The sequence below is a fragment of the Talpa occidentalis genome, unplaced genomic scaffold (genome assembly GCF_014898055.3).
Source record: "Talpa occidentalis isolate TD23 unplaced genomic scaffold, MPIMG_talOcc4v2.1 talOcc4.6, whole genome shotgun sequence".
Taxonomy (NCBI): domain Eukaryota; kingdom Metazoa; phylum Chordata; class Mammalia; order Eulipotyphla; family Talpidae; genus Talpa; species Talpa occidentalis.
In genome coordinates this window covers 51,658,140-51,675,752 of record NW_023604972.1, presented here as the reverse complement: position 1 = coordinate 51,675,752, position 17,613 = coordinate 51,658,140, and the positions used below count along the sequence as shown (strand labels likewise).

The 17,613-nt window shown below is 35.5% G+C and overlaps 1 protein-coding gene and 1 non-coding gene across 2 annotated transcripts in view; both read right to left on the bottom strand.

Annotated features, from left to right (window-relative positions):
* The window catches only part of CDS1 (CDP-diacylglycerol synthase 1), a 66,681-nt gene that overhangs the window by 15,954 nt on the left and 33,114 nt on the right, over window positions 1-17,613 (bottom strand). Inside the window, exons 4-8 of the mRNA XM_037529071.1 lie at window positions 12,501-12,598; window positions 9,907-10,046; window positions 5,011-5,069; window positions 3,371-3,453; window positions 1,693-1,780 (exon numbers count right to left, since the gene is read on the bottom strand). Of these exons, the coding sequence (XP_037384968.1) occupies window positions 1,693-1,780; window positions 3,371-3,453; window positions 5,011-5,069; window positions 9,907-10,046; window positions 12,501-12,598 (468 nt within the window). The remainder of the gene's footprint in view (window positions 1-1,692; window positions 1,781-3,370; window positions 3,454-5,010; window positions 5,070-9,906; window positions 10,047-12,500; window positions 12,599-17,613) is intronic.
* LOC119261479 (U6 spliceosomal RNA) lies at window positions 15,684-15,790 on the bottom strand. The gene has a single exon (XR_005129024.1). It is a non-coding gene; the product is annotated as a U6 spliceosomal RNA (small nuclear RNA).

Genomic DNA, 17,613 nt, shown 5'->3' with positions numbered 1-17,613 from the left:
GTGGGCAGAAATGGTTTCCTGACAATCTAATCACAATTCCGCCATTAAGGAGGGCCTTCTGTGTACCTTCTCCTGGGATAATTCACTATTGTCAAGAAATAGGAGTTGGGCCTCCCTGGTGGCGCAGGTGGTTGAGTGCCACACTGTGAAGCTGTCAGCAGCCTCTGCAGCGCGAGTTTGATCCTGGCCGGCAGGGGAGAAACCCACATGGTGCAGCAGACCTCTCCTGTCTCGCCCACTACTCCCCTCAGCAGTGTATTTTGTCAGTCTTCCCGTTCTGTTCCCCGCTCTGTCTCTGGTGAATCCTCTCACCCTCCCGCACCTCTGGCCTGTACCCTGGTTCTTGTATAAATAAATAAATCTTTAAAATAAAAATAAATAGAAGAACTATATAAACAAAATTCAACTTAAAAAAAAAAGAAGTAGGAATTGACTCAAATTAAGGGTACCTGCTGATTATTTTAAAAATAGCTTATCAAATTAAATGGGAACCAGATCCTCTTTGTGTAGGAGTTAATTTGCTTATTTACATCTGGGTAATATTATACAACTAACCCATATTCAAATTCAGACAATGAGAGTCTTCTGAAGTTGTAATGGCCTCACCTAAAACAGCTAAACAAAAACTTCTCAGCATAGAACAGATTTAATCACTTGCTTTTGTAATGAAGCAGCTTTAGAAACTTTAAAGCATACACAGCTTGCCGGCAAGTACCCTTAGAGTTGAGCCTGATTCTGTGTACTGGACTCCTATGTGGGACAGATTTAGGGAAGGTTTTTTTGAAGGACAGACTGTTCAGACATCTCACCCTGAACAACAGAAGATTTTATATCTGAATTCTGAAGAGCCTTTGTGAAACTGCCTTCACAAAATAACATCAAAATAGCCCATTAATATATTTATGGGATTATTAAAGACTTTACTCAATATATGAAACTGAGTGAGTCTTTATCTAAAGTCCCAATATGAAATGTGTTTTTTTTTAAAGAAATCAATTTGAGAAAAAGGTTTGTTTTACCATAAGTTGGTTTGTTTCATTCTGTCTCCAAATGAGAATGGTATAATTTAATTCATTTCCATTTTTGTCTCCACCGACTGAAAACCAAATCTAGGGCAAAACATTCTGCTCGTGTGTTTTTTCCTTTCTCTTATCTTTCATTATAACTTTTCATTATAACTTGCATTGTCAATGTTTTATTCTTTGGATGTCAAAAATTTTTTTAGTGAGTTTGGATGTACAAGTCTTACCAATGGACATGAATGTGTGGAGATATGGCAATGTATACTTTCAAAAAGTTTGGTAGATGAATGGATCAACAAAGAGATGGCTTGAAGGGAGAGCAGAACCAAAGAAAAGTTTTGTTTATAGGGTTTTTCAATGGGATAAAGAATGACATAATAGCTAAGGGAAATTAAATAATAGAAAGATGAAAAGCTTTCATGGGAGAGAGGTAGCTGGTAGAGTCAAATCCCTACTAAGGAGTCAGAGGAGCATCTGATGAAGAACCCAGATGGAATTTTGGGATGTATGCCCTTCTACCACTACACTGCAGTTGCTATGTACAGCTAGGGAAAATCAAAGTGCCTTGGAATCCAAACAATGTATAAAGGTACAAAATTGTTGGACATTTGCTCCAGTGGCTAATCTTAAATGTTATGACAGTAGCTTACCTGTGATATTTTGCTATTACCTTTATTAGTGGAGTTCTCCCAAAAAAAAATCCAAAAAGGTAAGCAGTTATGTCATTGCAGATAACACTTGATATTGGGACAAGGAACCTTAAAAAAAAAAAAAAGGTCAGCAGAATAAAGTCCATATGATTAAATGACAAATATTCATACTGATTATGACACACTATCAATGTAATAACCATTTGGATTAATCACAGTCTGGTCTAGAAAATAACACTTGATAAAACATTTGTAGAGACAACAAATATCAGCCACATTTGCCCAATGAATAAATAAATAGCAAAATCTATATGTAAACTAAAGTACTGCTAAGAAAATATTAAATAATAAATTTAATTTTAATATTAAATCATTTCTATAGATATGGACTATTAAATTTCAGTTGTTAGGAATAAGAGTTCCTAATAAATAAAAGATTTTAAAATTTAAATTCTCTTAAATAGGACCCTTTTTAAAAGCAGCTTTTCAAAATAGAATGTTATTAGTTTAGACAGTATAATTGATAAATTTATAGCAAGAGCTTAATACAAATTCCCTCAGGAAAATTATCAATTTTAATTTTTATATCTTAACTTATAGTTGCATTAAAACACTAGTAATTGTAGAATCCTTCTTCTTTCAGTAGGTGTCCCTTATCAATTAAAAGTGTGTATGTGGAAGACAGTCTCAAAATGATTGCAATTATTCACACACACACACACACACACACACACACACAGCTGGTAAGAGGATATATTTATCTTGACAAAACCCATCAACCTTAAAGGACTTCAGTGAATGGATTTTAAAAGAAAGTAGGGAAAACATAAGATCAGATTTTTAAAATCTTAGTTTTTTCTCCATTGTACTTTTTAACTAACAGTATTTTTTTTAATTTTAGGCTAAAATTTTAACTAATACAAATATTTTCTTAGCCTACAAGTTACTACTACGTAGCAACTAATTCTGTATATCAGAAATCTGGTAATTACTCCTAGATAAAGACAGTGTAGAATAGAACCTACCCATCCTTCACCTAGAAAAATACACTGTCAGTACCTGTCTGCTGGCAAGCAAACTTCATGTTCTTTTTGCATTTCATGGAAATAATACTTTTTAAAGTCAATGATTTGTAATAAGTCACATTAAGGTGTAGTAACAATTAATTGTGGCTTTCATAACTTTCTGCATTTTATTTGGAACCTTAACAAGAAAGTTTCCAGCTATTAATAAAGTATTTGTATGTAGTTATCAAACAGTAAGCAAAACTGAGTATTTTAATGGAATGAGAGCAACGACAAATAGTACGTTTTAGTAGATATATTTAAGACACGGTCCAATGTAAAAGAGCTTTAAAAGTGCTATGTACTGGCCCTCCCTGGTGGCACAAGTGGTTAAGACGCAACCTAGGAAGCTAACACCAGCCACTGCAAGCACAAGTTTGATCCCCGGCCAGGGAGCAACCCACATGGTGCAGCAGACCTCTCCTGACGCACCTGCTGCTCCTCTCAGCTGTGTATTTCAGTTGATCTACCTGTTCTGTTCCCCACTCTGTCTCTGGTGAATCCTTTCAGCCCCCTGCATCTCTGGCCTATACCCCAGCTCTTGTATGCATAAAAATAAAATAAATCTTAAAAAAAAAGTGCTATGTACACATAAATATAATAAATATAAAGCAGCACAGTATCATCCCCTTACCATATCATGCCTTCAAACAGATTTTGGATGACAAGATGTGACTGAGTAACTGTTATCAGTAAAGTGACATGGGTCCATGCGAACTGTTAATAGCCCAACAACACAACAATTAGTGAACATGACTGATCAGTGTAGCCCAGGAAGGAACAGCAATGTTGAAACAAACTTCTAGAATGACTTTTGTTCAAAGCTTGAAACACAGGTAGTTAAATGTCATTAGTAATATTATATTTATTTTGGTGCCCACTAGAACCTTAAAACCAGGAAAAAAATTAATGAACTGATCATAATTTACACACAAATGATATATTAATAACACTGAGTTAGACTACTAAATTAAAAAAACAAAAACCTTGAGTCATTAGATTAAAATCATAATGAGAAATTTTGGGTATCATTGTGGCATTTACAAAACCATTTTATGCTGGCTGCATCCTGCAGTTATTAAAAATACTAAAAAGATTTATTTCAAAAATTTCAAAAGATCAAATAAGCAGGGATCAATTGCTCTGAAACTCCATCCTTTCTAACTTGAAAGTTGATCTTCACAGCTCTGTTCAATAACAGTATTCAATTTCTCATTTTCAAAGGCCTGTTTCATCAATTTCACCTAGCCTGAGAGAAAACTACTTTGGTGATTTTTAGCATCATCAGTATGAATAGAATATAAATAAGAAAAGCTAACATTTCCATGTATTAGGTTTCATAAATTGTATTTTATAAAATGACTTCAAAATTCTTAGTATTTTGATTTCTTCATAATAAACTTATTTCCCATCTTGGCAAGCAATTTATTATATTGGTATTTTAATTTAATCTGCTTAAAAGATCTAATTTCTTTTACCTCCTGCTTCAAAATGCATAAATGACTCTTTTCCCAATAGGGACCATCTATATTTTCATAGGAAATTCTATTATTTCAAATTTGTCTGGATGGTTCTAGATTTTCACTTAGAATTTTATACTTTCCTCTGAGATCCTCAGAAATTAGAAACATCAAGAAATACTACCATTTCCCAGCAATAATGTGCTGCAAGTTGTCTTAATGAAGTAAAGCAAAGTAGAAAGAATAGGAAATATATCCTAATCTAAAATAAGATGTAAACAGTCATTGTATTTTATAGTCTCATAATTAGTAACATTTGCAAGAAAAAGTGAATTCATTACGTACAGAGATAAATTTTGTAAGATTCTAAAAACTGTTCAAGGATATGCAGAATAAAATATTAAAGGCCAAAAAGAATTATGCAAGTCTATGACTAACCATTGCTAAATAAAAAAATAAGTGTTCTGCTTCCTTTATCCTCAGGCTAAGCACAAGTAAACAGCTACTTTCCATAGAAGTACATGGTAGATGTTTCTCAGACCTACTAACTATCCAATATACCATGGAAATTCTAAAAGTTTCTGCAATTAATTGAAATATTGAAATAATAAGTTTTTAGGAAACTGAAAACATTTAAAATTTCTGAATTGTGAAATAACTTTTGTATTTGATAGTTATCCAAATTTGAAATACCCCTCACATTTAGGTAAGACATCGAATAGCAGATAATATTATATCTTCTCACTATAGAAAAAAACTAAGGGTAAGATCTTTAACTATAGATAGTGACTACAGAATACTGGTTAATACACACCATATAAAACTGCAGACGATAATGTTTCTTCACCAAGCTCAGCACAAACATGCAGAAACCTGTTCAAGAACAAAAACATGTACTTGTTATGCAATTTGGTGCAAAGTGTGAGATTCACTGAGTACAAATAAAATCAATCTTCTATATCATAACTATACCATTTATTAACTTATTAAAATATTAAGCATTTTAAGCAAAAGTTTCTTGAAGGAAATCTTGTTTTCTCCAAAATGTCCCAATATATTCCATGGCATAATTTCAGTAAGTTTCCCCCTGCATTAAATGAATTAGTCTCTTATAAATATTGATACAAGGATGTGGAAAAACATCTTGAATTTCGGTTGAATAAGATTTGTTGTATTGATTGATCAAAAAATACACAAAATACAAAATACACAAAATACAAAAGTTAATAATTATTATGGCAGCTACTATCTATTGAACACTTATTATGTCCCAGTTGCTGGTCTAGATATTTTAGAAGTATTAACTATTTAATGGCTCCAACAACCTTATGATAGGTTGTACAGATTAAGAAAATATATATGAGACTTATTTTAATGGCAATTAAAGAGCTAGGAGTAGTTAAGCCTCCAATCTTACTGACCCTCCAGTGTCATGTAGTTCTATAAACCATTTGAGCAAGATGTGGTTTGTGACTTGAAATTTCTCAGAAGTATAATTATAATAAAATATGTTTATTATATAATGTTTACAAACAGCATTTTGTTTTCTATCCTACAAATTTATTAAACAATGAAATGCTCCTAAATAAAAATTGTTAAGTGAAATATAGTGAGACAGCATGGGGAACAGGACTAGATCTACTGGAATACACTGCTGAGGGAAGCAGCGGGAGAGACAGGAGAGGTCTACTGCACCATGTGGGTCAGCTCCCTGGCTGGGGATCAAACTCAGGCCCTGGTGGTGATAGCACTGAGACTTAACCCCTATGCTACCATGGAGGCCCCTTATATTGTTTGAATGTGTAAAAAACATACTCTATTTAGTAACTTTGTACATTTGGGGAGGGAGTGGGGGGGGATGGCAAATTATTACGCATTAATTTTAGCTATAATTTTAAATATATATCTCCACTAATTTTGCTGAATTCAGAACATTATTGTTCAAGTCACACCTTAAGGGTTTTTAAAGAGAGATCAAAATAGTTATATATATACAAATACAAGGAAAAATCCCTCCCACTAAACATAATATGCATTTCTCTGTCTGACGAGATATTAAAGGTGATGACATGTAGGGTCAAACATTTTAAACTCATTAGGCGACATACACTAGCATGGCTGCTTGGCTTCTAAACAGCCCCAAACCCAAATCACCAAGATCTTTTAAAAATATATTAGGCCCTAGAGAAAATGTTCATCATTTTTAGTCTCACAGATATTTACTTTGTCAGTCAAATTCATTTTGAAACAAAATTTTCTAAATATAAGAATGACTTCCGGGTCCTACTCAGCAAGCAAGCCATTTTGTATGCTATTAAACATGTCATTTAATATCATGACTTTTTTATTTTAATTTAATTTTATTTTATATAATTCTTACATCATTTTTCATTTTTGCACAATGTATGCATTTTCATTTTGGTTATAATCCCCATAAAATTCCACCCCCTTATTTGACCCTAATCCCTTCTCTCCTCTCCCTCCCCCTCAGCCCCCCCACCATAGTGTGCCTCTGGTTTATAGTTACTTGTTGATTTTGATTTTTTCTTTATTATAATTAGTCTTTTTCCTGGTCCCTTATTTAGGTTTTTCTAAATTCCTGCTATGAGTGAAACCATCCGGTATTTTTCTTTTTCTTTCTGGCTTATTTTGCTGAACATGATCCTGTCCAGCTCCATCCATGTTGCTGCAAATTGCATGTAATCTCATGACTCTTGATGAGGGAGTCAGAGCTAGAGATCCCCATATTTATTTTAATTAAATTGAAAATTAATGGACTAACTTGGGCGCTCTCTGCTTTTTTTTTTTTTTTTTTGCTGTTACATGGCATATGCAAATATGTTTATAGGCAATTATAATATATATTGTTCTTTATATATAAAAAAAAAGAAAATACATATCTCTCTGCTTTTTAAATCTGCTAACATCTGTACTTTAAAAGTCTTTTGATGACTACAGAACTAAAATTGTGACAGGACCTGTGGGATATTTAACAAAGAATTCCAAAGACTTTGACAGCAGAGTTTGAAAGAAAAGCACAAATATCTCAACCTAGTATAATCTGTACTTCCAACTCCTCCATTTGATAGGCAAAGCTCTTGAAGGTCGCTGACAAGTTCAGAAGTCACAAGCAGAGGCTCAAAACTGAACAAAACACCGATCCTAAGCAGCACCATGTAAAAGTGCTCTCAGTCTTTATTATTCATTCATCTAACAAATATGTATGAAAACCAAATGCCAGATCATGTATAAGAAACTGATTACCAAACAAATAAAAGACACAAAGTGCTGGCTGATGGTCTATTAGGACCATGTTTAGGTCATACATAAAATAACAGCTAGAGAACACTATGTGTGATTTATATTGGAAGTTTTATTATTTAACCCATTCATTCCTATTTTATAAGGTTACATTTCAAAAATATTTTTGTAAGACTATAATGACAATATTCTGGTGTGATTATAATTTTACCACTGTTAGAATGTGGGCAAAGTACATGAGGGATTTCTTATAACTGCATGTAAGTAAACAATTATCTCAATAAAAAAAAATTTTATTTTTCCATTTATAATACTTTTGGTGTTAAATACAAATCTAAATGTCTCAGGTCCTCACTTTATTTACTATGAATTGCAGCATTAATTTCCTATCTAGTCTCCCAAGTTATTCATTTAATTACAAATCTGGTTGTATTATCTCCTAGCTTGAAATCCTCCCATGTTTTCCCAGGTATAAGTCCAAACCCTTTCATTATGTACAAAGCTTCTCAAGACACAGCTTGCCAAACGTTAAAGACTGTCACAGGCCCAGAACATGCAATCCCTGAGCAGCTGTTTTCTCTGCCTGAATGCCCTTTCCACTATCCACAGGCCAGTGCCTGCTTGTTCTTTACATTTCGTGATTCCTGTCATCTCTTCTCAAGCGCCTTCTGCAGCCTTCCCATGCTCTAGCACAGCAAGGGGCCTCCTTCCCTTTCTTTATACTTTTAGAGATCTTCTGGCATATTTCAGAAGTCAACTAGGGCACAAAAGTCTCACCAGTTTCATTGTGCCATAAAGCAAACTATAGACCTTATTTATACTTTGTATTTTCAACATTATTCATGGTGCTGAGATTTGGAAAACACTCAAATTTTTATTTGAAGGAAAAACACTAATAACTATCCCTGAATTTCTGTGATTCTATGAGCTTGAAATAGCAAGCAGTGAGCCATTTTTATGGCAAAAATCAGTAAGAAAAGGAATAATGATTTTATTTTATTAAAGAATCATAAAGTTTAGTATAGGAAACAGTTACTAAAAAGGGTGAGTTGGAAGGTATCATGTGAACTGAGGAGATACTATATTCTTCTCACCTGTGACAGTAAAGAATCCACCCCAGAATCTACCTTACATTTATCAAAATAAATCAAATTTTTGGCTTAAAAAGTGGGAGAAACTATTCATGATCTCTATAATCACAATTCTTCTAAACTAATTAGCATTGAAAACAGAATGACTTAAAATGAATTACCTCTGCAAAAGAAGAGAAGTGCTTTTCAGTATCTTTTTCCAAGAATGTACTTTCTTTAGGTACATAAGTAATATATTTTTTTAAATGAATACACTCAAAACTGAACAAAAATACTGAATGTAAAAGAGGGAATTTGTTAGAAAATGTAGCATCCCATTCCTACTGCCTGCAAAAATGTTTCTCTAAAAACTATTATCATTTCAGATTGTGTTTCACTTTCTGGTGTTCTATAATCAAAAACGATCTGAAGATCAGGATTTGAAGGTGCCTGACTAAAGTAAAAACACCATGAAGAACAACATTATAATTACTGGATAAAATTCTCTATAATACTTCATGTATTTTCAGTTTAATGAGAAAGAGAAAGGAGTCTGTTATATACTTATATTGTATTCAGTTCCAAAATTGTACTAAAGGAGAACTAATTTACAGAGAAACTCCTAAGAGCTAAAACAAGGATTAAAAGTTAAAGTGAAAACTCGAAAATTTCATTTCCTCTTTTAAGATTGAAATGATAATAGTCAAATATTTAAATAGTGCCAGATACTACTCAAAGTGCTTTACAAAGAAGTTGAGACACAGAGAAATTAATTACATTCCCCAAATATTTATTCAGCTAGTAAGTGGTAGAGCCAGGATTCACATCAGCAATCAGACTTTTAAAAAAGCACGTCTAAATCAATGTCTGAGATTTTTTTAATAATTGGTAAAATTTTATGGAAAATAAATCTGTTAATTTGAACTTTATCTGAAGTATCAAATTCTTAGTCTAAGATCATAAAAATGTGTGGCATGGCATAATATAAACAAATATATATACTCATATATATTATAAATATATAATAAACATGTCAGGAAAACTAAGTACCCTCATCAATTTTATGAGTCTATTTTCTAGGGACAAAGCAATATACATGTGAAATTTTCTTTGTAAATTATATTTAAAAGTTTTTTACTATAATTTGCAAAGAAAATAGTCAAATATATGGGGCTTCTATTAAGTAAATAATTTTTTAACCACCAGCAGAGAATAACTGCTCTTTAAGATGAGAGAGAGATATTTATGCATGGGACACAACTGAAAAGAGAAGTTGGGTTAAAATGTAACAAAGAATGTTGTGAATTTATATGACATAAATAAAAATGTACATAGAAAATATACAGCTACATAGCAACAGGATAGTGTCCTTAACTTACCTGCCAGATAGAGGGCAAATGATATAAATCTATGATAGCGAATGAGGAACTGAAGTTGCTCTTCTCTTTGAACAAATGTAGCAAAATAATCAGCTACTGTCTCTCCATAGAAAAAGTAATTAACACACAGTAGAAAGTACCTGTAATTTAAAAACAATTAGCCTTTTTATATTTAAAGCTTTCTTCTCAACTTAAAACCATTCACTACATTCGATGATGACACAAAGATCAAAACCAAAGTCAGAAATCCAATTTAGAACGCAACTTACCATAATACTACATTGCTGTTTTAAATTTAATTTCAAACTCATCAGTCAACCAAAAAATGACTGCTTATAATTTATCTTTAATTAGCTTAAAATCTACTGGAGATAATTAGGAAACAATGTAGAAAATACTATACATCTATAATCCTTCCCTCCAACTCTCCCTCTCTCCATCCTTCTCTCTCTTACCCACACATATACTCCCCCACCCATGCCACACACACATAGGTATTTATTAAATTTACATTGAAAACTCCCAATGACTACAGCTCTATTACTTTTAAGAGTAGAGGTTCTAAGCCAAATTCCCACTTGTCCTAAGGAAGATCAACAGAGAGCGAAGGAAGAGGTAATTCAACCTCTTTCCTCACCATCCACACTTAATAGCATCTTTCTCTCTCCTCTCAATGCTCCAGTGATTCCTAAGGGTGCAGGCAGGAAGCAGCAGAAGACAAAAATCTCCAGGAGGAAATTTTTAAAACTGTTTAAATTACCTGTCTTTCCTCTGTCTGATACACCTTTCCCCTAGGGAGAGGTTGAACCCATGGCATTTGCCGTTGGCAGCTTGTGTGAACCAGAAAAAAGGGCTGAGAAACACTGCCTTACAGTCCCTCTGTGCCTCAACCTTTGAGACTGGTCCTAGGTAACAGGGAGAGCAAAGAAGATGGAACTGAATAGAGGCGATTCCTCTGGTCTCACAGATGGAATTACACCCTGCTGTTCTCAAAATAAAGGGCATGTATTTTTTATTTCCATTTTTCTATTCTCCTACAATGGAAATTGTCTCTGATGCCTCTGTAAGCCCACCCACCCAACTCTGTGCCCCCCATTGCCAAGGCAGTGCCTTCTGCTCGGAAGGACCACCGTGCCTTACCATCTGCGACACATCCCTCCTCTGTGTCACATCTACTTGGTGCAGCTTCCCTGACTCAAAATACCCTTCTCCATTCAACTGGTCTTCATTTTTCAAGAGTCAGGTCAGCTTATTTCTCACACCCTCTAGGAAGCCTCCGCCATCACTGGAACACATACCCGCCTACAGTCTTTCTTTTCTGCACCTATAACCAATCCCGTGAGGCTTAGCTTTGAATTATTCTCTAACTACTTATCTACTTAATATTTCCCATGAATGTTGCCCATTCCTGAAGAAACTTGCTAGAATAAAAAATCAGCTATTACCAAAATCAAGGAACTATTTTTTTATTATTTTAGACCCAAAATACATGTTGTCTTAAGATACCAAAACTTTCTGGTTGATATTAATCAAGCAACTATATTAAAAGACATGACGAATTAGAATAATTATCATGTTTCCTGATCCAGGTCTTGAGAACTAAGAATTATACCTGAACAATTTTAAAAGAGATTATAAAACTCTAAATGTTAAAATTATCCAGCATTTTTTTTACTGATTTTTCCTGCATTTGTACGTATACAACAGGTCATCAAATAATGTTGTTTGATTATAACACTGAGAAGAAAAATATCAATTCCCAGGCATAGTCACTATTTGGTTGTATTGTCCTAAGTGGATTTTCTCTAGGGATATTGGGTTCCCTCCCATATCCCAAAGATGTACATGTGAGGTTCACTGTTGTGTTTACATTATCTCAGTCTGAAGTGTGAATGTGTGTGTATGTGTGTAAAAGCACCCTGCAGTGGAAGGGACTTCTACTCAGGGTTGATTTCCGCCTCACACCTGGAGCTGCCAGCATAGACTCTGACCAAACAAGACCCTGAACTGGAATATGTGGATTGGAAAATAAAAGAATAAATTCAAACAATTATTGTATAATATTATAAGTGTTATGGGTCTTTATTTATTAGTTTGGTGATGTTTCTGGGAGCAGATGTGCTATAGAATTGATTTACATTTACATTTACTTTGATTTACATTTACATTTACATTGCTACAGAATTCATTTACATCAATTTGTCTAACTAGTCTCTCTATAGGTTGTTTTGCTTCAAGTTTCAATTTCTAAGAATCTGCTATGACAGTATTTGAGGACTTACTGTACATTATTTCATGGGCTTTTCAATGCTGGTGCTATCTATTTACAAGGGTGTCTCACACACTAACCCTGCCCCCTTTTCTGCTGCTCCTCAGAGTTTTCCTCTTCCCTCTAACTCCCTCCTTGTATTTCATAGAACACAATGCCTAAAGAGTAGGAAAAAACAGAACAGCAAAGGAGGGGGCATTTTTCTTTAATCTCTTTCTCAATCTATAAGGTCAACAGTGTGGATCATGACTGATTAGGATGGTTCCTTTGCATACTTTAGCAAAGAATCAGATTTTCATATCGGAAACAGTTTTAAGCTACTTACCAGCTCAGTGTCCTAAACCAGGGAAGGTCATAAGAACGATAGACTCTGTATCCAATAGTGATAATTTCATGGAAGCATTTCACTTGGATGCCTAGAACCTGAAACCAAGGGAAAACATTAACATGCATTTCTCAATGATTACATCTGTGCTTATTTAATAAAGTAACATTGTCATATGCATTCAAAAACTCTTTAGTCTGTCCAATTTTGATTATTCTAAATGTCAGTAGCAAAATTCAATAGTCAACATCTAGAAAATCAAGTGATGTCAAAAAAGGATAAATAAAACAATGTTTTATTCAAAATGTTTGGGCAGGGCCTCCCTGGTGGCACAGGCGCTATAAAGCTATCACCAGCCACTGCGGCATGAGTTCGATCACCAGCCAGGGAGCTAACTCACGTGGCACAGCAGTCCTCTCCTGTCTCACTCGCTGCTCCCCTCAGCAGTGTATTTCAGTAGATCCTCCTGTTCTGCTCCCCACTCTGTCCCTGGTGAATTCTCTTACCTACAGCACCTCTTGCCTACACCCCAGTTCTTGGATGCATAAATAAATAAAAACAAAATAAAACAAAACAAAAAGCATAAAATGTTTGGGCAAGCCTATTGGAGTAGAAGACAGTATTGTAGAGGAAAGTTTGAGGGATATAGTCTAGTTGGTGGCAGCTAACTAGATTTTATCTCTTGTTACTTCTTTATTTCTTGAGGTTTTCATCTATTTTGTTTCTTAGATACTTTAGAAAAATGATCATATGTAAAACTTTGCTTGCATATATTTGTTTTTAATTATATGGTCTAGTATACTTAAAAAGGATAAAGATACTAGAGGGGCAAATGGTTGAATCATCTTTACCCAATGATCCAGGAGTTTGGGCATAGTCTTTTTATTCTCCTAGCGGTGCTAACTTTCCCATAGCAAGCTATATTCATCCCTGATCACCCCAGGCTATGCTATCTTGGCAAATGATAGGCAGCCTTCTCCAAATACCTCCACTTTGACCAGTCAATTGAGACTATGCAGTTCTCTTTGAACAGTATTCTGTATACATGCCTAAGTAAATGGGCTTGTATTTATGAATTTCTTTTTGATGGTCTCCATTTAGTGGTCCTCAAACTACTCTAATCCACCAATCTGAATAAAGTTTATTACCAAAGATATAACATTATTACTAGGGCTTGATTTAAGTCAATTCCAAGACTCAAGGAGCAAACGCTGAACACATATTTCCATGGACTTAGAGATTAAAATCTTTGCAAACAGAATCACTTTTTCAATCTCCAGAGAGTACACTCAAAGGCTCACTTTTACACAGCCCTAAAGCTATGAATGCACTTTATATTTTTAAAGAGTTAAACACACAAGAAAGTAAAGATTATATGACAGAGACATAGTGGTTCCTTAATGCTTAAATTACTACCATCTGGTCCTTTATAGCAAAAGCTTTCCAAACTCTGCGAAGGAAATAGAGTGGGATTTCTTTTTAAGATTTCCACAAACTAGCTTTCCCAAACCTAGTTTCCCAACAGTTATCACAAAGAAATTGATACTCCAATTCATGAATACTAGTAGTAATGCATAGTAATAAAACTGTTGCCCTGATTAATGTGTTACAAAGCCTTAGGAAAAAAACAGTATGTCAGTGCCTGCTCTGTACTGGTTATTGAGGATTCAGAGAAACAGTAAAGGGTGTCAGTTCCAGGGGAGCCGAGTTTGTCAGGGTGCCACACACCTCTACAATATAGCATAGAAGGAGCCACAAGGATGAAAGCACAGGCAGACAACCTGTGGCAAGAGTTGGGAAATGGAGGTTAACCTATGTAGGAGTGGCTGTGGTGCCACAAGTAGTTCAGTTTCTGGAACACAAAGGTGTGGGTGAGAAGTGGAGAAAAAGAGCATTTTCACAGCATCACAGGAAATAAGCCAAAGGCATGCACAGAGGAGTGCAACTCATCGTGAAAGGCCATGATCGGATGTTGAGTGTTTGGGGATGATGGGGATGGAAAGAACTAACTGTACTGTCAATGAGCATAGATGCAATAAGGCAGGTATGACACCATCATCCAGGCGAGTCTGGATGAAGCATCTCTCCAGAACAGCGACAGACGGGGGAGTACAAGGCCTAAGAGACACCACAATACAACTGACTGGATTTAGTGGTTGAAGAATTGGGCACATAAGAGAAAGCATAGAATATAGAATAATGCCAGAGAAGGCTTAGGAAAAAGACATACTTATGAAGGATGGCTTGGAATGGAACAGAAGTTCAAAATGGATATGCTGATTTTGAACTGTTTTAACCTAGGGATAATCTAAATTAAAATGCTTATTTTTACCTTGGGAATCTACCTACAGAGAATAATCCTGCATATGAAAAAGTTTTTACTTTCTAATCTGTGCAGAACTGTGTTATTTCCAATGAAGAAAAACCAGAACACAATCTGAATATCTAAAAATAACACAATGGTTTAAATAACTTATGATGCACTCCCTTCCACTGAGTAGATGAATGTTTAAAGCTGATAGATGTAAAGACTGTGGAGAAACACAAAGCACCTGATATGACATTGAGCTTAAAAAATAAGATGTAGGGGCCTCCCTGGTGGCGCAGTGGTTGAGCGCTGGGTTGCGAAGTTGCCCGCAGCCTCTGCAGCCCTGGTTCGATCCTCTGCTGTTCCCGGCCACCGGAGGAGGGTCCCACATGGCTCGCAGACCTCTCCTGCCGCCCGCTGCTCCCCTCAGCAGTGTACTTCGGTCCTTCTGCCTGTTCTGCTCCCTGCTCTGGCTCTAGTGAAATCTCTCACCTTCCCGTGCTTCTGACTGTACCAGTGCTTGTATAAATAAATAAATAAATAAATCTTTTAAAAAAATGTAAAATTTTAGTCACATTATGATACAATTGTGGTCTAAGTAAAGAGAATGAAAGAAAATATATTAAGTGGTTGTATTAATTGGATTTTTGGTGGTTGATGATAGAACTGGGGTGATTTTTAAAAAAATTATCTACTTTCCAAAGTACTCCTAATACACTTTCATAAATCTCACAATGAGAAAAAATTAAATACAGGATTCAAAAATCAATTACACAATGTAAACTAAAAATTTAACATATGAATTTCCAAGAAGATAGGGAGGAAAAATTCTTATAGTTATCTTTTAAATGTTCATATCTGCCTTATTTATTTATTCAAATATGAAATGCTTCACTAATTTGCATATCATCTCTGTGCAGGGGCCATGCTAATCTTCTCTGGATTGTTCCAATTTTAGTGTAGGTGCTTCCAAAGCCAGCCCCACATTTACCTTTAAATCAAAACATGTGTTATTGACTCCACCGCTTAGACTGTGACTCCAAGCTGTGAATACAACAATTAAAGTACTATAAATAGAAGGCTGAAGGGGAAAAAAAAAAAAACTGGAACATGAATATGAGTTCCATTTTTAAATTATAGCTATCATTTCCTAGAAGTAGGTTTTTAATAAGACTCTCTAGAGTTAGCTATTTGTGAGTGTGGTATCATAAGGCAATGCAATCTAGGTAATAATGTGTACTTTTCGAGATATAAATGGGTGAGTTAGAGATATGAACAGAATGAGACTTTATTTTTTTTTTGGCGTGTGTAGAAGCACTGGGGTGTAGGCCAGAGGCATGGGGGTAAGAGGATTCACCAGAGTCAGAGTGGGGAGCAGAACAGGCGAATCGACTGAATACACTGCTGAGGAGAGCAGTGGGCGAGACAGGAGAGGTCTGCTGCGCCATATGTGGGTTAGCTCCCTGTCTGGGGATTGAACTCAGGCCAAAGCAGTGACAGTACTGAGACTGAAGCCTAGGTCACCGAGGAGGCCTCAGAATGAAACTTTAAAATGCACAGAAGTACTGTCACTTCAGTACCAACAATGTGCTGTTCTTTATTCATGTTCCCTAGACATAAATTCATAGAAATATAACAGACATACATATGCATATGAACACATGTGTGCATGTATATGCAATAAACTTAAAGGCAAAAACAGTTTAAATCTATTTAACTGGATTTTTAATATTCTTACTTTCTTCTCTGACTAAATTCACCAGTCTAAGCAAATAACTTGCCATAAAATGGTATTTTCCTGTTACAATAAAAAGATGAACAAAAAATTCCAAGTACCTTAAGTGTGTTTGTGATTTGCATTTAAAAAAAAATCAGAAAGTGAATAGGCAAGGATGTCTTTACAAGTGTTCAGAACTTTGTCAAAATGGAGTGGTTATAAAACAGTCATTCTTCATTAATTCTGGACCTAGATACCACACTAAGTAGTTCAGTTTGGCAAACAATGTGACTTATTCACAGCAAAGTCTACCAAACCAACCTGAGTCAGTGTACCTAAGACTCTGCTGTTTTTCAATGTCTTACATAAAAATTATCTTCTAAAGAGGAATAATAATTCAGAGGATCATCAATATTTCCAAAACTTTATAAATAAATCCCAAACTTCTCCACATAGCATTTTTTTTTTTAAGATTTATTTATTTATTTATACAAGCACTGGGTACAGTCAGAAGCGCGGGAAGGTGAGAGAATTCACCAGAGCTAGAGCGGGGAGCAGAACAAGCAGAAGGACCGAAGTACACTGCTGAGGGGAGCAGCGGGAGGCAGGAGAGGTCTGCGCGCCAAGTGGGACCCTCCCCTGGTGGTCCAGGAGCAGCCAGGAATCAAACCAGCACTGCAGAGGCTATGGGCAGCTTCGCAACCCAGCGCTCAACCACTGCGCCACCGGGGAGGTCCTCCACATAGCATTTTAAAGCTCATCCAGAATCTGATCCCTAATTATTTTTCCAGTTTCAAAAGTCCTAGGGAACAAACTTAAAAGCAGGAACAGGACATCACCTGTTCTTTCCTGACACATCTTAGCCATTTGGCCCTTGGGTCACAGACCTTACTCTATGCTGCAAGATCCTTAAGGTCAGTTCAAAGATCCTGTCATTTGCAAAGCTGTCCTGAGCTGCCTGCCATCATGCAACCCTTTCTTCCTCAGGCTGCCCACTTACCCCGCTATACCGAAAAGTGCTCTGCACACCGTCACCTTAAATGCCCATATCCCAGGAGGCTGAGGATCCACTGGGCCGCAAGGCCCTC